This window comes from Oryx dammah, unplaced genomic scaffold, assembly GCF_014754425.2.
Source record: "Oryx dammah isolate SB20612 unplaced genomic scaffold, SCBI_Odam_1.1 HiC_scaffold_4, whole genome shotgun sequence".
NCBI lineage: Eukaryota > Metazoa > Chordata > Mammalia > Artiodactyla > Bovidae > Oryx > Oryx dammah.
This window is the reverse complement of record NW_024070188.1, coordinates 83,673,435-83,693,829: the sequence shown is the minus strand read 5'-3', so window position 1 is coordinate 83,693,829 and position 20,395 is coordinate 83,673,435. Positions and strand designations below refer to the sequence as shown.

General features: G+C 48.1%; 1 protein-coding gene across 1 annotated transcript in view; it reads left to right on the top strand.

The window, feature by feature from the left end:
- The window catches only part of PRKN (parkin RBR E3 ubiquitin protein ligase), a 1,215,957-nt gene that overhangs the window by 1,169,126 nt on the left and 26,436 nt on the right, over positions 1–20,395 (top strand). The window contains exon 10 of the mRNA XM_040238940.1: positions 5,330–5,413. Within this exon, the coding sequence (XP_040094874.1) occupies positions 5,330–5,413 (84 nt within the window). The remainder of the gene's footprint in view (positions 1–5,329; positions 5,414–20,395) is intronic.

The following is a 20,395-nucleotide window of genomic DNA, read 5'->3' as shown; positions in this document are numbered from 1 at the left end:
GAAAAAACAGTTCATGTAAATTGAAAGAAAAAATATATTTATTTCATTCTTAAATAACTACATCTCCAGGGCCAAAGAAATATTCACCTGTCTTTCTTATCACACAGTAACCTCCAAAAATCCTGCTTTGCAAAAACATAATGTCATCAAAAGAAGAGTAGTGCAATGTACATTAACACCATGAGTTAGTAATTCAGAGTCCCACAGTGCCAAGTATCACTGTCCTTTTCCTCAAAAACGTAAACAATCCCACTGCACCTCTATGAATTTGTAGTGGTGTCCCAGGTCTCCTTGCTACGCAGTTTGAGAACCAAAGGCCTAAGCATTTGTTCAAGCACCTGGTTGACAGTCTTAAGTTCTAGATAATTAAATTAAAAACCTGAACATATTTTTTAGATCAAACCAGACCTTCTAATTATGTCTCCATTTTGTATGAGACAGATTTGAGTTATTTAACTAGAAAGCCAAAGGTATGATGTCACTAAACTTAAGTTATACTCTCTGAATAAGAGCAAATTAGCAAGTGCATTCATGCTAAATTATCACCAGCACATTCTTCAAGCTTTTGCTTGCCTTTTGCCACACTGAAGCGGTGAGGGTTTAATTTTTATATGCACTTTCTTTTCTGTTATTTTCTTTTAATACTCTATTCTTTGTAGTACTGGTATGAAAGAGAATTTAATGTCTTTGTGTTAGGAAAGCCCTATTTATTCTGACAAAATGATCAACCTCCAGGGTGTTCCTCTACCATGAAACTGGTTTTATATCTCATCCACGAGCTAATAAGATGTGAAGTGTTTTCCCTGTCACACCAAGAGATCAGACTTGCTTCCATGGAAAGGGCTGGGTTGAGATCACACAGTGAGCTCTTCTCAATGAGTGAACCATACAATTCACAGTTTTTCAACACGAGAGCAGAGTGATGGGTCTGAGGTGAATCCAAAGATGAGCAGATACATTAAAAAAAAAAAAAAAAAAAAACCTTAAGAAGGAACTCTAGGATCCAGCCTGTTCACTGTTCACTGGATTAGCTTTCAGTTCAGGGAAAATTAAAATGTCATAAATGAAAGCCTGGTGGTCTGGTGCTTTCTGTAAACACGTGCTGACACACACCCCATCTCCCACCAAGATGAACCTTTGAGGAAAGTTTATGTCCCACAAAAGGCGGGCTCAGTCTCTTTGCTGTGAGAAGAAATAAAAAGGCTAAAAGACTCTGAAAGTGTTGGCTCAGAAGCCAGATGGTGACATCTGTAGAGGAGACCTTTTCCTTATAAAATACTTGTTCTTCTTGTTTGTTATGCCCTGAGATTAAAATGATTTTCAGATGAGTTGTTGAAATAAGAAGGTGACCATGGGGAGGGTAGGCGGGGAGCAGGGAACCTGTTTCGGGTGAAGATAGCATGAAAAGAACCGGCCTTCAAAGGCTGTTATTTTGAGATGAAGCAGAGTGGTGATGTGTTTTGGGATAAAGCTGGGTTTTTCTAGATCCTGTTTGTTGGGGGGTTATCAGTTCAACCTGTCTTTTGTTTTGTTTTGTTTTGTTTTGTTTTGTTTTGTTTTGTTTTGGCTGAATCGAGTCTTAGCTGCAGCTCAAGGGCTCCTCTCTAGTTGTGGCAAGTAGGCTTAACTGCTCCACAGCATGTGGGGTCTTACTTCCCCCACCAGGATCGAACCCACTTCCCCTGCATTGGAAAGAGGATTCTGAACCGGTGGACCACCAGGGAAGTCCCCAAGTCAATCTTATCTCAAGCAAAATTGGGTTAAATTTCCGGTTTATGCTCTAGAATATGAATTTGGGAGCTTTCCAGCCTCTGGAAATTCTTCGAGGCTCCCAGGAATCCAGGGCCATTGCTGTATGGGCTATCGATTGCTGTGTAAAAAGCATCCCCAAACTTAGGGTTTAGAACAGTGACAGTCGGGTTCCTGCTTGGTTTTGCCTTTGCCTGCAAACCTGTAATTTGGACAGAGCCCTGTGCAAGCATTTGTCTCCATTCCACATGGGGTCAGCGGAGGGCAGGTCACCCAGATGCTGGAAGACCCAGGTGAAACACGGCTCAGACACCCAGCCGGCAAGAGTGCTGTTGGCTGAGGGCCTCAGTTCCTCTCCTCGCACACTTCTCCATGGTGACTGGGCTTCAAGAGCAAATGTCCCAGGAGACAGAGAGTGGAAGCTGCCAGTTTCTTGCGAGTTCAGTTCAGTAGCTCAGTTGTGTCGGACGCCTTGCAACCCCATGGACTGCAGCATGCCAGGACCCCAACAGTGGCAGGCTGTCACTTCTACCAACGCTGGTCAAGGGGTCAGCACATCCAGATTTAGGCAGGAGGGGTATGGAGCCCATCTCTCAAGCAGAAGAGTATCAGATCTCACTGGGCCTGTTCTCTAAAACCACCACCATCGCCCACACGCCATACTCATTGACTGGGCTCTCTTCTCTGCTAGAACATCTTCGCTGAGTACAGCTTCTGCTGGGAGAGACGTTACTATCCCCCAAGTAAAATGAGTGGTTGTTGAAGGGAACCAGTTTTCTAGTGAAGCAGCTCCTTCTCCCAGGTGCCGCTAGTGGTAAGGACCCCCCTGCCAGTGCAGGAGACACAGGAGATGCAGGTTCGATCCCTGGGTTGGGAGGATCCCCTGGAGGAGGAAATGGCAACCCACTCCAGTGTTCTTGCCTGGAGAATCCCATGGACAGAGGAGCCTGGCGGGCATAAGTTGGACATGACTGAGCAGCCAGCACTATCTAACTAATCCTTCTCCAGCTTGAAGTAAGGACAGGGCCTGTCTGGCATCTCCTCAGAAAACACCGTGTTCCAGGCCTGCTTGTAGCCACTGAGCATGTGTTTTATCTCATCTTCCTCTCGTGGCGCTCATGCGAGACAGTTATCACTGTTACCCTGTCTTCTCAGAGGAGGAAACGGAGGCCCAGGCTCCGAGGCCGCTCTTCCAAGGTGTCTTGGTCGTCAAGGGACGGGCTGTGGCTCCAGCCCGGTGTCCGCCGCGGAGCCCCTGCCCTCAGCCCCGACGGCGCCTCCGAGCGGGGCGGGGCAGGGCAAGCAGGCTCTGCAGGGGCTGCTAGTCCAGCCGGCGTGAGCCAGCTTCCTTTTGCAGCATTCACGTCTCCAGCCTCCTCCATCAGGGGAGGACCATCGACTCCTAGGTCTCCTCCATCCTGAAGGGAGCGCTGAATGCTGACAAGAGCGCCATCCAGGTGGGAGGCTTCACTTCAGCCACTCCTTAGCTTCTTGGGGGCGCCACAGCCAGGGGCTAAGACCACAGGAACGTACGTTCTCACAGTTCTGGAGGCCAGGGGTCCGAGAATGGGGGGCAGGGGCGGTTTCTCCTGAGACCTCTCTCCTCGGCTCCCAGATGGCCACCTTCTCCCTCGACGTCCCTGAGGCAGGAGACCCCGGGTCGAGCCCTGGGTCGGAAAGATGCCCTGGAGGAGGGCATGGCAACCCACTCTGGTACTCTTGCCTGGAGAATCCCAGGGACAGAGGAGCCTGGCGGGCCACAGTCCCGTCAGACACGTTGGAGTGACTCATGCTTGAGGCTCCCTCACCCACACATGCTCGTCTCTCAGTGCCAATGTCTGTGTCCTGATCGCCTTCTGTAAGGACACCAGTCCTATTGCGCAGTGCCACCTGAGGACCTCACTTTACCTTGCATGCGTGCGTGCTAAGCTGCTTCAGTCGTGTCTGACTCTGTGTGACCCCGTGGACTGTAGCCCATCAGGCTCCTCTGTCCTCCAGGCAAGAATACTGGAGGGGGTTGCCATTTCCTTCTCCAGGGGATCTTCCCCAACCAGGCATTGAACCTGCATCTCTGATGTCGCCAGCATTGGCAGGCACGTTCTTTAGCACTAGCGCCACCTGGGAAACCCATTTTATCTTACTTCCCTCTTCAAAGGTCTTATCTCCAAGCACAGGCACATTCTGAGGTGCTGGGGGTTAGGGCTTCCACATATGAGTTTGTGGGAATTCAACCCATGATGGCCCATTCTTCTTTCCACAGTAGGCTTTCAATACAAAAGTAAGACCCTTAACATGGATATATAAATCCTTTATGCAAGAAAACATATGCAGAGTACATCATGCAAAATGCCAGGATGGATGAAGCACAAGCTGGAAGACTCCCTGCACAAGATTGCAGGAAGAAATAAAATATCAATAACCTCAGATATGCAGATGACACCACCTTTATGGTGGAAAGTGAAGAGGAACTAAAGAGCCTCTTGATGAAAGTGAAAGAGGAGAGTGAAAAAGCTGGCTTAAAACACAACATTCCAAAAACTAAGGTCATGGCATCAAGTTCCATCACTTCATGGCAAATAGATGGAGAATCAATGGAAACAGTGAGAGACTTTATTTTCTTGGGCTCCAGAATCACGGCAGATGGTGACTGTAGCCATGAAATTAAAAGATGCTTGCTCCTTGGAAGAAAAGCTATGACCAACCTAGACACCATATTAAAAAGCAGAGACATTACTTTGCCAACAAACATCTGTCTAGTCAAAGCTATGGTTTTTCCAGTAGTCACATATGGATGTGAGAGTTGGGCCATAAAGAAAGCTGAGCGCCGAAGAATTGATGCTTTTGAACTGTGGTATTGGAGAAGACTCTTGAGAGTCCCTTGGACTGCAAGAAGATCCAACTAGTCCATCCTAAAGGAAATCAATTCTGAATATTCATTGAAAGGACTGATGCTGAAGCTGAAACTCTCAATACTTTGGCCACCTGGTGTGAAGAACTGACTCAGTTGAAAAGACCCTGATGCTGGGAAAGATTGAGGGCAGGAGGAGAAGGGGACGACAGAGGATGAGATGGTTGGATGGCATCACCAACTCAATGGACATGAGTTTGAGCAAGCCCCAGGAGTTGGTGATGGACAGGGAAGCTTGAAATACTACAGTCCATGGTGTCGCAAAGAGTTAGACGTGACTGAGGGACTGAACTGAACTGAACTGATGCAAGTAAATAAATATCATATGTGAAATTCTTGGCTGAGATTGTTTTCCTCATATGCTAACACCAGTAACACTTAACTGTAGGTATTTCTTTGCATTGCTGTCTCTTCTGCTAGGCTAGAAACATTTTTGAAGACAGGAAATGTGATTCATTTTCGAAATGCTTCTGCGGTGCTTGGAACATTCTTTAGTAAAGAGTGAACAGTGTCATCCAAATAGGACTTTTTCCCCTCTTTGCGAAAGGTAGTTTGGCACAGAAAGCATCACCAAGTCAAGGGCAGGAGTAGAGCGAGCTTGAGAAAGGAAAACAGGCTGTGACCAAACAGGGTCTGCAAGCCCGCCTCTAACCTACTTGTGTTCTCTTGCAGTTCATCTTCTGCCGGGACTGTAAGGAACCATACCATGAAGGTGACTGCAGCGCCGTGATTGAAGCCTCAGGAACAGTCACTCAGGTAATGGGCCCTCTTCCTTCCCCAGATCGGGGCTTAGGCTCTTGTCAGGGACAGGAGCTGGTTTCTGGAGATCATCAAAGGTTCCAATCTGAAAAGGAAGGACCACACTAGCAGCCTACAACCATGGTAACGGGGCTCTGGCTCGCCAGTCATTAGTCCCTCCGAACGACCCCTGTCCTCGGGGTCCTGCTGCAGACTTCCAACGGTCATGTGTGGTGTGTTGGTTCTTCCACGGGAGTTCTTCCCCAGGGGCAAGTGGAGTAGGGATAAGGAGTCTAGTGTGATCGGAGGAGTCTTTAGAAAAGAGATCAAACAATTTAACAACCTCTGAATCAGGGAAATCAATACTAACTTCACATTATTTTTTTTTAAGTGCCCTTATTTAAAGTCTTTGGTGAGAACTCTCTCCATGAATGACATGATAGAAGTATTATATGATGTAAGAATATTGTTATTTCTTTAGCAATATTCTTACCAAACTCAGGTCCAGCTCCTTACTGCTGGAAAATCAATACCTGAGAGGCAGCTGTTGGTAGAAAGGAAAATTGCCTTTGATCAGAAAGCCGGCAATCTGAGGAGATGGTGGACTCAGTGTCCCCCAGAAACCATCTCTGAAGAGTCTGCTCGGCCATGAAGGTTTTTAAGGGGAAAAACGGAAGTCGTATCGGTGAATTGCTGAGACGGGGGGTCAGAGTCGTTGTCATCACCCACTGCGTGCAGGCTTGTTGACTTCTTGTGAGCTTTCTTTGGATGCTCTCTTGTTCACATAGTTTGTTCAAGAGATTACTGAAAGGTAAACTCTGAGGAGATCTGGTCACATGCTAATTGCTTGTTCATCATTCCCACTTCTTTGATCTATGGAAAGAACCAATATATGACCAAAAGACCTGATAGGCGTGCTCCGCCCTGGATGAACAGAGGTTAGGGGCACTGGTTTTAGAGTTACAATGTAGCTTTGCTAAACTGACAAGAAAAGGGGTTTCCTGCTGAGGGTGTCATCCTGCAAAGAGCTGTGCTATACCGCATTTCAGTCTTGATGAGGGAAAGCACGTGTTTACTGAGCCTAACTCTCTGAAGCGCTGTATCAGGCTTAAGGAAATGCAAATGTATTTTCTTTTATTTATTGATTATCACTCACTCGAAAAGACCCTGATGCTGGGAAAGCTTGAGGGCAGGAAGAGAAGTGGGCGACAGAGGATGAGATGGTGGGATGGCATCACCGACTCAATGGATATGAGTTTGGGCAAACTCCAGGAGATAGTGAAGGACAGGGAAGCTGCAGTCCATGGGGTCACAAAGAGTCAGACATGACTTAGTGACTGAACAACAACAATGATCGGCCAAGCCTTAGGGGAAAGGAGTAAAAATTTCAACACACTTGATGAATTTGCTCATTATTTTTCTCCTGATAGAGACATTAAGAGGGGTATAAACATGAAATCTACCCAGATAAACCCTGTAGTCATTCTATTGACCCGAACCTCATCAACAGGCATAGAAGTTCCAGAACAGTTTAATTTCAAAATTTGAGTACTGTAAATATCAGAATGTTCTAAAGGGCTTCCCTGTGGCTCAGTGATAATCCACCTGCCAGTGCAGATGACGGGTTCAATCCCTGATCTTTGAAGATCCCCATGCCTCAGGGCAGCTAAGCCTGTGCACACAGGTGCTGAGCCTGCGTCCGCAAGCTGCAGCTCCTGAAACCACGCACCCTAAAGCCCCAGCTCCACAACAAGAGAAGCCCCTGCCATGAGAAACCCTCGCATCACACCTTAAAAAGGAGCGCGCACAGCAAAGAAACAGCACAGCCAAAAAGAAATGAATGTTAACATTTAAAAACAAAAAAAAATAAAATAAAATAAAGCCTGTTTTTTAAAAAAAAAGGCTCTAAAATGAGAGCATAAAGAAGTGAATCCCTACGAGATTCTGCGGAGATTTCTACTCAATTTAAAGTAACCGAGGAAGCACAGTACATGAGCTCAGGGCTTCTCAGCAGCTCCTACTATGCTGGCCTGACCATGTTGGGAGCTTTAGGACTGAGCGGCCATTTCTACAGCAGAGGCAGCACTCGCCCTTTCTGTTGACTTATTTTAGCTCCAGGGCACTTGAATGCAAGCTCACTGGGTCAGGAATAATGCTGTCCCTGAGACTCTCTCCACCCCTACCCACCCCCACCGCCACCTCGGGACCAGAAGGGCTAGACAGGAAGACAGGCTGCTGCTCTTGGAAATGGGTGTCGTCCAGCAGTTCACACCCATCTGTTCATATGATAACAGCATGGACAAGGCCTTCCGAGAAGGGATACCCTTACATCTGCCTATCTGCCAACAGTAGCAGTGAAGTGAAGAAGAGCACTGCTTAATCCAAAGCTGTCCAGCACCTGACCCACTCCATCAACCCCTTCATTCAGGAGGAACCGGCCAACCTTGGTGTTGGCCACTAAGGTCATTGTTATTAATAAGTCGCTCAGTCGTGTCTGACTCATTTGTGACCCCGTGGCCTGTAGCCCACCAGGCTCCTCTGTCCCTGGAGTTCTCCAGGCAGGAATACTGGAGTGGGTAGCCATTTCCTTCTCTGGGGGATCTTCCCAGACCAGGGAGTGAACCCACGTCTCCTGCCTTGGCAAATGAGTTGTTTACCACTGAGCCACCAGGGAAGCCCCAGTGGTTAAGGTAGCCCAGATTAAAAAAAGAAAAGGAACTCCAAAATGTGGCAGAAAGAAGGTTATAGCTGGCCTTACAGACAGATGGCCAGTATCAAGGGGCCTGTGTCTGCAGACACCATCTATCAGCAGGTATTAAACAGCATTTCTACAGGACAGTCATCCTGCTAGATTTTCTGAAAAAATTCAGAGAAGTACGTTTATCTTCAGAGGCTCACCAGGGAGCTATAGGGGATGCTTATGGGAAAAAAGATAATGGTAATAATATGCTAAAACAAAATGTAGCAAATCCAGTTTTGTATAACACTTCCCTAACTCAGCAGTGGCCACAGGACTGGAAAAGGTCAGTTTTCATTCCAATAACAAAGAAAGGCAATGCTAAAGAATGCTCAAACTACCACACAATTGCACTCATCTCACACGCTAGTAAAGTAATGCTCAAAATTCTCCAAGCCAGGCTTCAGCAATACGTGAACCGTGAACTCCCTGATGTTCAAGCTGGTTTTAGAAAAGGCAGAGGAACCAGAGATCAAATTGCCAACATCCGCTGGATCATGGAAAAAGCAAGAGAGTTCCAGAAAAACATCTATTTCTGCTTTATTGACTATGCCAAAGCCTTTGACTGTGTGGATCACAATAAACTGTGGAAAATTCTGAAAGAGATGGGAATACCAGACCACCTGACCTGCCTCTTGAGAAATCTGTATGCATGCCAGGAAGCAATGGTTAGAACTGGACATGGAACAACAGACTGGTTCCAAATAGGAAAAGGAGTACGTCAAGGCTGTATATTGTCACCCTGCTTATTTAACTTCTATGCAGAGTACATCATGAGAAACACTGGGCTGAAAGAAACACAAGCTGGAATCAAGATTGCTGGGAGAAATATCAATAACCTCAGATGTGCAGATGACACCACCCTTATGGCAGAAAGTGAAGAGGAGCTAAAAAGCCTCTTGATGAAAGTGAAAGAGGAGAGTGAAAAAGTTGGCTTAAAGCTCAACATTCAGAAAACAAAGATCATGGCATCCGGTCCCATCACTTCATGGGAAATAGATGGGGAAACAGTGGAAACAGTGTCAGACTTTATTTTTGGGGGCTCCAAAACCACTGGAGATGGTGACTGCAGCCATGAAATTAAAAGACGCTTACTCCTTGGAAGAAAAGTTATGACCAACCTAGATAGTATATTCAAAAGCAGAGACATTACTTTGCCGACTAAAGTCCGTCTAGTCAAGGCTATGGTTTTTCCTGTGGTCATGTATGGATGTGAGAGTTGGACTGTGAAGAAGGCTGAGCGCCAGAGAATTGATGCATTTGAACTGTGATGTTGGAGAAGACTCTTGAGAGTCCCTTGGAGTACAAGGAGATCCAACCAGTCCATTCTGAAGGAGATCAACCCTGGGATTTCTTTGGAAGGAATGATGCTAAAGCTGAAGCTCCAGTACTTTGGACACCTCATGCGAAGAGTTGACTCATTGGAAAAGACTCTGATGCTGGGAGGGATTGGGGGCAGGAGGAGAAGGGGACGACCCAGGATGAGATGGCTGGATGGCATCACGGACTCGATGGACGTGAGTCTGAGTGAACTCCAGGAGATGGTGATGAACAGGGAAGCCTGGCGTGCTGCGATTCATGGGGTCGCAAAGAGTCAGACACGACTGAGCGACTTAACTGAACTGAACTGAACTGAAGAAAGTCATGAAGGCCGGGTCAGGGCTTGTCAAGAGGACAGGGGAATAAGGTGACATAGAACGTTCCAGCAGAGGGCACCAAATGGACAAAGTACAGAAGCAAGGTTCTCTCCAGCCAGACTTCGGTTCATCCGGGCATCCGGAGGCTCAAGGCAGTACCTGGTGCATTGGCATCTGGTAGGTGTTTGTTGAGTGATGATGGTGTCAGTTGAAGAAAAATGCACACCCTAAACGCTGTGAATTAAGTTTTTATCTAGGGACCTTACTGAGGACTATAGCCAGGAGACAGACTCTCAGATAGATCTGAAGAACCACTCTGAAGATGTAAGAGAGGAGCAGAATAATAGGAGTTTTTTGTTTTTTTCTGATAATGGTTTGTGCTGGGAAAAAAAAAAAATGGAGTCAACCATCAAAGTTAAGTTAATCACTCAGTCATGTCCGACTCTTTTTTTTTTTTTTTTTTTAATTTATTTATTTATTTTTAATTTTTACTTTACAATTCTGTATTGGTTTTGGCATAGATTGACATGAATCCACCACAGGTGTACATGCGTTCCCAAACCATGTCCGACTCTTTGTGATCCCACGGACTGTAGCCTGCCCCGGCTCCTCTGTCCATGGAATTCTCCAGGCAAGATACTGGAGTGGGTTGCCATTTCCTTCTCCAGGGGATCTTCCCCACCCAGAGCTCGAAGCCAGGTCTCCTGCTCTGCAGGCAGATTCTTTACCAACTGAGCCACTGGGGAAGCAAAGATTACTGCTAATCACACAGAACAGACCTCTCACGTTAATGATTTTAGTGCTTTTCTTTGTGTGGGAAGGTGCAAGGATCTGGGCTCTGAAATTATCCCTTTGACGTACATCTTAACTGCCTTGGCCAGTGCCCAGGGCACAGAGCAGCCCCTGCTTTTCTGCACTCTGAACTCCCCTCAGGGGAGAGGCCGCTGCCATGGCGATGGCCTGATTTCGGGCAATGTTCCCTTTCCACAGTGGCATCTATCAAGGAAAAGAGGTTCTTTCATTTCTTCAATAGTATTAAACACCTCTAACAGATTAGGCTTTGTTCTCATTGTGGGGATAAAGTGCCTGCTCTCATGGAGTTTGTGTTACTTTATTAGATGTCACAGGCTCCCCAGGTGGCTCTGTGGCTTAAAAAAAAAAAATCCACCTGCAATGCAGGAGACAAAGGAGATTCAGATTCCATCCTGGGTCAGGAAGGTCCTCTGGAGGAGGAAATGGCAACCCATCCAGTGTTCCTGCCTGAAAAATCCCATGGACAGAGAAGCCTAGTGGGCTACAGTCAGTCCATGGGGTTGCAAAGGGTCGGACATGACTTAGCAACTGAGCACACACACATTAGATGCCACAGGGTTGTACAGTCAATATGATAGGAATTCCAACAAGGAATCTTTAATCCTAGACAGGGATATCCAAGAGAGGATTCAGGAAGAGACAGCTCTGGAATAAGACCTCTCTAAAGTGAGCCTCCTTCCTGCCTGGTGCCCCTGGTAACTGAACCAGGCCTCATATTTGTCTTATTTCAAAATGAAGCTAATGGCCCAACCAAACTGGAGACTTCTGCTGGTCCACTACTGCCTGAGCACAGAAGGCAACTGGAGTTTGGAGGGTTTGCTGCCATTTCTTTCTAAGTCTCTGACCCATTGAGGGTCCTCCTCAGATGCACACAGGAAGAGACTGTAATTGAAGGGTCACGGATGACCCACAGTGGAGGGGAAGGGTCGCAAGAATCAAAATTGAACATCGGGGGGAGCTGTGACTGCCCCAGGCCTGAAGAGAGAGGAGGTGGAAAGGGTGTTTCACAGGGACCCGCCTCAAGGGCTGGAGCCACAGAGGAGCTCTGAAAAGAGACGTAATTGGGGGGCGGGGAGTCTACATTGCCAGGAGTGGACCCAAAGCTGGAGGGGAGTGACGACCACACCTTGACTTCTCCCATGCATCCTCTGGGCTCTTGCTCACATCTCCGCCTGGCCACACCCAACTGAAAGCCAGCCACAAAGGATTCAGCCTTCCATATGCAAGGCCGAGAGAGAAAAGAACCCAGGATAACCAGTATATTCTCCACGTCTCCGGTTTCCTCATTTCACCCAGAACGACTCTTGGACACAGAGAAGGATGAACCCAACAATCTATTTCATCAAACCGAAAGAGCCAATTCCATTTGGCAAGAGAATGAAGGGTTTTTATTTTCCTAGAGCCAGTTTATTTTCTGTTTCCTTCATTTCTCTCAGACCACGTGATCTTCAGATGGGTGACCTCTGCAATCCCATTGACCTGAAACCTTTGAAAGGATGGCGCTCCACACACCTAACAATAACAATCTCATCGCAGCCTCCCCTCCTGGGATGGAAGGCTTCAGATGAGCCCTCATGTCTGAATGTTGCTAATACAACAAAACACCAGCATTAGCCTTCTTCAAATTTCCTTTCAATTCAATTCACTTGTAAGGCTTTTCCTTTCAGCTGTCCGTGGCTACGCTCCACGGTTCTCCCTTGAAAGCTGAGTGGTTTCTGGGCCTTGATATGACATTATCCAACCAGACAAGCCTGTGTCTCCTGGGGCCCAATCGGGCTTTTCCCATCAACTAAGCTGTTTGACCCTACACTTAATGCATTTTTTGATTAATGCAATATTTAAAACAAACAAACAAACTCAAAAATTGGTTTTAAATTGGTTTTAAAATATTGAACGAGCTTGAAGTCGAAACTGCTGGGGGTTTGGGGAATCAGTGACAGAAGATCAATCCTTCTCGGGCTAATGAGAGTCCAGCCCCATTTGCTGCTTCTTGCTCGAGCCGGGGTGTTCTCCTCCGTGCGTTCCCCTGGAGGCTCTCTAATAAGTAAACACTTGCTCTTGTAAACCACATAAATTGATTCGTTCTCCCAGGGGTTCTAAGTAGTTGACATTCCTCCTCTGATTCAACAAGAAGGCAAACTGAGACTTCCAGAGTTGTAGCGGTGTTGTCCAAAGCCACAGAGGAGATTGTTTTCATTGGCTGCACCTGCTCAAAGGAGTCTGGGAACAGCGACCCCTCTCTCTGATGCATAAATCTACAGTATCTAATGGGAGTGTGCACCCCTGCCTGCCAAGACCCAGAGCATGTGTCTCCTCCTCCATGAAGCCATGTGCCCAGCCCACGACTTCCTCCAAGCTCTCAGACTACTACACAGAGCTCTGGGATCCAGTCATCACATTGAAATGCTGTTTCCTTGGATCTTCCCTCAGATTCTGAGCTTTCTTGGTGCAAGATTTGTACCTGTTTTGTCTTTATAACCCCAGTGTCCAGCCCTTAGGTGGTACCCATTAAATGTTAGTGAATGAATGATGACCCCTCACGCTCATCCTCACGTGTCCAACCTCAGTGTGAGGCTGAGAAAGCATGCTACAGGAATGGGGACGGGGACGGAGGCCAAGATGGTGACACAGGAGCCCCTGAGCCCCCCACTTCTCACGGCCACACAAAACCCACAGGCACACCTCAGAGATAATAATACAGGTTCAGTTCCAGACCATCGCAACAAGGCAATATCACAGTCAAGCAGGTCTCACAAATGTTTTTGTTTCCCAGTGCATATAAAAGTTATGTCTGCACTCTATTATATTCTATTAAGTATACAATATCACTGTGTTCGGAAAAGACCGACCTTAATAAGAAGCTATTGTTCACTCACTGAGTTGGGTCTGCCTTTTTGCGACCCCATGAACTGCAGGCGGTACACAAGGCTCCCCTGTCCTTCACTGTCTCCCTGAGTTTGCTGAAACTCACGTCCATTGGGTCAGTGATGCCATCCAACCATCTCATCCCCTGTCACCCCCTTCTTCTCTTGCCCTCAATGTTTCCCAGCGTCAGGCAGGGTCTTTTCCAATGAGTCAGTTCTTCGCATCAGGTGGCCAAAGTATTGGAGTTTCAGCTTCAACATCAGTCCTTCCAAGGTACACTCAGGACTGATCTTCTTTAGGATGGACTGATTGGCTCTCCTTGCAGTCCAAGGGACTCTCAAGAGTCTTCTCCAACACCACAGTTCAAAAGCATCAATTCTTCGGTGCTCAGTCTTCTTTATGGTCCAACTCTCACATCCATACATGACTACTGGCAAAACCACAGCTTTGACTACATGGAGCTTTATGGGCAAAGTGATGTCTTTGTTTTTTAAAATGCTGTCTAATGGCACCCACTCCAGTACTCTTGCCTGGAAAATCCCATGGACGGAGGAGCCTGGTGGGCTGCAGTCCATGGGGTCGCTGAGAGTTGGACACGACTCAGTGACTTCACTTTCACTTTTCCCTTTCACGCATTGGAGAAGGAAATGGCAACCCACTCCAGTATTCTTGCCTGGAGAATCCCAGGGATGGGGGAGCCTGGTGGGCTGCCATCTCCGGGGTCACACAGAGTCGGACACGACTGAGGCGACTTAGCAGCAGCAGCAGCAACACTCTCATCAAGAGGGCAGGGTGGAGTTCACCTCTGGGAAGCAGCCCAGCCTTGCCCTCTGGAGCTCAGTGCTGTCACTGGGCTGGGCATGTGGGTGGCGAGGATGCTCCGGGGTGAGCTATTAGGAAGTCTGTGATCTCTGTCTCGAGCAGCAGGTTGGGAGTGTCATAGTCTGCATTGAAATATATCAATTAAAGAACTCAGGCTGCCAGGGTCGGTGAGTAGCGGCTTTCAACACCTCCTAATGTTGCTGTTGGGCTTCCCTAGTGGCTCAGGGGTAAAGAACCTGCCTGCCAGTTCAGGAGACATAAGAGACACGGGCTTGATCCCTGGGTCGGGAAGATCCCCTGGAGAAGGGATTGGCAACCTGCTCCAGCGTTCTTGCCTGGAGAATCCCAGGGACGGGGGAGCCTGGCAGGCTGCCATCTGTGGGGTCTCACAGAGTCGGACACGACTGAAGCAACTTAGCAGCAGCAGCAGCAGCAGGGCTGTCATAGCTTTTCTTCCAAGGAGCAAGTGTTGAGGTTGCTGACTGATCAGGGTGGTGGTTGCTGAAGGTTGGGGTGGCTATGGAAGTCTCTCAAAATAAGACAGCAATGAAATCTTCCACATGGATTGACTCTTCCTTTCACGAACAATGTCTCTGTAACATTTCTCCCACAGTAGAACTGCTTTCACAATTGAGGTTGATCTTCTCAAATCCTGCCACTGCTTTTTATCAAGCCAGTTTAGGTAATATTCTAAATCACTTGTTGTCGTTTCAACCATCGTCACAGCACCTGCCCCAGGAGTCAATTCCATCTCAGGAAACAGCCCTACTTGTTCATCCACAAGAAGCAGCTGCTTACCCGTAAAGTGCACCGTGAGATTGCAGCACTTCAGTCACAGCTCCAGGCTGCAATGCCGGTTCTGTTTCCACCACATCTGCCCTTCCTTCCTCCCCCAAGAACTTAAAGCCCTCAAAATCACCCGTGAGGATTGGAACCAGTTTCTTTCAAACTCCTGTGAATGCTCATATTTTGACCTCTTCCCGTGAGTCATGAATGTTCTTCGTGGCATCTCAAATGCTGAGTCCTTTCCAGAGGTATTCAGTTTATTTTGCCAAAATCGACCAGAGGAATCACTGTCTAGGGCAGGTATAGCCTCATGACGTGTGTTTCTTAAATCGTAAGACTCGAAAGTCGAAGTGTCCCTGACGCTTGGGCGGCAGAACGGATGTGGTCTCAACAGACGTGAGAACAACGTGAGTCTCGTTGTGCGTCTCCGTCAGGGCTCCGTGGTCACCAGGTGCCCTGTCAGTGAGAAGAAACACCTTGAAAGGACCCTTTTCCGAGCAGCAGGTCTCAGCCGTGGGCTGGAAGTACTCAGTGAGCCGTGCTGCGAGCGCGCGCGCTGTCACCCAGGCTTCGCTGCTGCTTCTGTTGAGTGCAGGCAGAGCACGATACTTAAGGGCCCTGGGATTTGGGGGTGGTAGGTGCGCGTTGGCTCCAACTTACCACTGGCTCCATGGACATGAGTTTGAGCAAGCTCCGGGAGTTGGTGATGGACAGGGAAGCCTGGCGTGCTGCAGTCCATGTATCGCAATGAGTCGGACACGACAGAGCGACTGAACTGAGCTGAAGTCACCAGCTGCATTCACCCCTAACAAGAGGATGAGCCTGTCCTTTGAAGCTTTGAAGCCAAGCATTGACTTCTCCTCTCTAACTGTGAGAGTGCTGGATGGCATCTTTTTCTAAGATAACGCTGTTTCTTCTGTTGTTCAGTGTAACCGGCTTCATGAATTAGCTAGATCTTCTCAATAACCTGCTGCAGCTTCTACATCAGCCCTTGATGCTTCACTCTGCACTTTTTTGTTATGGAAGTGACGTCTTTCCTTAAACCTCATAAGCCAACCTCTGCCAGCCTCAAACCTTTCTTACGTAGCTTCCTCACCACTCTCAGCCTTCATAGAATTGAAGAGAGTTAGAGCCTTGCTCGGGGCTTTCCCGGTGGCTCACTGGTAAAGAATCGCCTGCAATGTAGGAGACACAGGTTCAATCCCTTGTTTAGGAAGAGCCCCTGGAGAAGGGCATGGCAACCCACTCCAGTGTTCTTGCCAGGAAAATCCATGGACAGAGAAGCCTGTGGACTACAGTCCATGTGGTCACAAAGAGTCAGACACGCTGAAGTGACTGAGCACAGAGTCTGGATCCCGCTTTAGTTTAAGGGAGTGTTGTGGTTGGCTTGGTCTTCTCTCCAGGTCATACAACCTTCTCCACATCCACAGTAAGGCTGTTTTCACTCTCGTATCGTTTGTGTGTTCACTGGAGTAGCACTTTAAATTTCCTTCAAGAACCTTTCCCTTGCATTCAGAACTTAGCAGTTTGGTGCAAGAGGTCTGGCTTTCAGCCTGTCGAGGCTTTGGACATGCCTTCCTCACTAAGCTTAGTTACTTCTAGCTTTTGATGTAAAGTCGGAGACTTGCAACTCTTCCTTTCACTTAGAGACCGTTGAGGGTTATTGATCGGCCTAATTTCCATCCTGTTGTGTCTCAGGGAATAGGGAGGCCTGAGAAGAGGGAGAAAGGCAGGGGAACTCGTAGTCTCCAGGGCAGTCACAACACACACATTTCTCAGCTAAGTTCAGAGTCTTATACGGGCATGATTCAAGGTGCCTCAGAACAACTGCAACAGTAACATCAAGGGTCACTCATCACAGATCACCATAATCCATATAATAATGATGGAAAAGTTTGAAATATCACAAGAATTACCAATATGTGACACAAAAACTCAAAAGTGAGCAAATGCAATTGGAACAGTGAATATCTGTGAAGCACAGTAACGTGAAACAATAAAACCAGCTCTGACTGTACAGCCATCTGCCACACAACGACAGGGATCCAGGGGCCAGCTGAGTGACTCCTGCACACCAGACGAAGGAGAAGACGCCCACATGGAAACAGGCAGGAAAGGCTGACACACTCTTGCACTAAAACCCACCCCCCAGGATCTCCCTGGCCGTCCAGCGGTTAAGACTTGGCACTTCTACTTCGAGGAGCACAGGTTTGGTCTTGCATGCCATACAGTGCCCCAAGTGGCAAAGAATCCACCTGTCAATACAGGAGCCACAGGAAACACGGGTTTGATCCCTGGGTCCCTGGGTCAGGGAGATCCCTTGGAGTGGGGACAGAGGAGCCTGGCAGGCTACAGTCCACGGGGTCACAAAGAGCCAGATACGACTGAGTGATTGAGCATGACCCATGCAGCACAGCAAAAACAATCCCCACCCTGGGGTTGACCCTTGGAGCTGCAAGGGAGCCCCCAGCACGCAGCTTCTCCCCGAGGACCAAGGGGTTTGGACCCCACATCTTGTGCACAAACTGTTAGGATTCCGGCTGGAGGGACTGACTCCCAAAGCAGCTAGCTCTAAAAACCAACGGCGCTTGTGTCGGTGAGACCCGCAAGACTGTAGCAAACCAAGAAGTAATTCTTAACAAGATGCACAGCACGCGCCATGGCCCTCCCCACAGGGCTTAGTGCAGAGGGCGCAGGCAAAATCATCTCACGGTCTTTCCGTGAGAGAGGTAGTCTGCGTACTTGAGAGTTTAGCAGGCACTTGGGGCGGGCTCTGACCCCCGAAGACCAGGGAAGCCAGAGCACAGTTCCCCTGCCTTCTGTCTGCAGCCCATGACGAGTCACTGGCATCTCCCTGGAAGGAGCCCGTGCACACGTCTGCACCGCAGCTCTTAAGGCTGCTGCCCTCAGAACAGATCGCATACCGCTCTGATGGACAACGAGGCTTCCCCCCATGAGTCCCGCGGGACTGGAGCAAACAAAGAAGCAATTCTGAGCAGGCTGCCCCTCTAGGACTCAGCACAGAGGGAGCAGACCAAAGAGGGGGAAAAAAAATGCCTATCTTCCATCCTGAAAGGGGTGTTTTAAAAGTGCCACCTGGGGCCCAGGCTTCTAATTTAGTGGCCTCCAGGGGCTGACTGCAGCTCTTCCCAGAAGCCAGGGAAGCAGGCAGACACGTCTCCCCGCTTTCTCCTGTCTGCCTGCTCCAATAATGGAACCGAGGCCTCAGCATCTCGCAGGAAGGAGTTTATACACACCTAGCTTTTGCAGCTTCCACTTGAGGTGACCCCACCCACCTGGGGTCACCTGGCCCTAACAGCCAAAGGGGCTTGCATCCATGAGTCCTGCAGGACTAGAGCAAACAAAGAAGCAGTCTTTTTAGGGTTTTTTTTTGGTTGTGCTGGATCTTCCGTGTGGCGAGAGGGCTTTCTCTGGTTGCAGAGAGCGGGGGCTCCTCTCAAGTTGTGGTCCACGGGCTTCTCACTGTGGCAGCTTCCCTTGTTGCAGAGCCTGGGCTGTAGGGCACACGGGCTCAATAGTTGCAGGATGCGGGCTCAGTAGTTGTGGTGCTAGGGCTTAGTTGCTCCTTGGCATGTGGCATCTTCCTGGACCAGGGATCAAACCCGTGTCCCTTGCATTGGCAGGTGGAGTCTTATTTATCCACTGCACCCCCTGGGAAGTCCCAAAGAAACAGTTCCTAGTACGCACAGGAACACTGCCACCACCCCCTGCAAGTACCCGCTCATACCCAGCAGAGAGGGAGCAGGTGCTCCCTGGAAGGGGCCTAATGACATGTTTTCCCAGCTGCTGCCTGAGAATCCACTACTAATCAGCCCAAGTGCAACTGGGCTGCCATCCCCTTTGGGACAGTGACAGGTCTTGGCATACGCTCACCTGCCGGGAGCCACTAAGAACAAAGGAAGAGGCTTGGACAATCACAGAAGGCAGAGAGACAACCGGTAGCCCAGGCCAGTCTGATTGATAATATTCAGCCCCTGCACTAGGCCATTCTGTCAAAGCTGAGAGCTGTGTCTATTTCATCTAAGGCATGAAAACGCACATGGAGTCAGAAAAACGAAGAAACGGGGAAATGTTCCAAACAAAAGAACAAGATAAATCTCCAGAAACAGATCTTATTTCCATGGAGATAAGTGATTTTCCTGAGGTCAGTAGAGCAATGCAGATGCAAGGTGCATATTCGAGCAACGCACACATATGCATATGTATTTCAACAAAGAGAAACTATTACAAAGTACCAGCCAGAAATCACAGAGCTGAAGAATACAACAACTGAACAGACATTTGTAATCGAAAGTTTCGACAGCAGACTAGATCAAGCAGGAGAAAGGATAAAGCAAACTCAAAAAGAGGACAGTGGAATTCATCCAATCAGAGTGTATTGGAAGGGTAAAGAATAAAAAGAATAAAGATACTATAAGAAATTTATGGGGCACACTATTTAATGAAATAGACCATGAATGCATTATGGAAAGTGAAAGTCTTAGTCGCTCAGTTGTGTCCGACTCTTTGAGACCCCATGGACTGTAGGCCACCAGGCTCCTCTGTCTGTGAAATTCTCCAGGCAAGAATACTGGAGTGGGTAAGCCATTCCCTTCTCCGGCAAAACTTCCCAAACCAGGGATTGAACCCAGGTCTCCTGCATTACAGGCAGATTATTTACAGTCTGAGCTACCAGGGAAGCCCAAATGAAATATTGACATATAACATTTTATAAGTTTAAAGGGCACAATATATTGATGATAAAAGAGATAGTTCATCACAAGATATAACATTAGGAAATATTTTTTAACGCTAGTAAATATTTATTCACTCCACACAGGAGCACCTAAATATTTAAAACAAATATTTACGGACCTGAAGAAAGGAACAGATAACCATATAATAACAGCAGGGAATTTCAGCACCTCACTTACAACAATAGATGTATCACCAGACAGAAAATCAATTAGGAAACGTTAGGCCTAAACTCCATGTCGGGTTTTCAGGAAGCAAGCGCTGAGGCCCTAAAGATGTGAGTGCAGGCTTAGGGCCGGGGGTGCACTTAGGGGTCTCGCTGTGCAGAGTGAAAGCAGCAGGACGGCAGAGGAAGGGGCTTCAGTTGCAGCGAGGGGCTCAGCCCATCCTGTGAGGAGCTCTGGAGCCAGGATGGGCCCTCAGATCTCCTCTGCTTCAAGGAGGGCGGGGAGCAGGAATTCATCCCCCTACGCACAGACCCGCCTTTGTCTCTGGACCCCCGACCCAGCAGGGAGCATGACACGGGGGAGGAAGCCACTTCTTTCAGCTGAGGGCAGTTCCTGGTTGGAGTCTATCGCCGAGAGC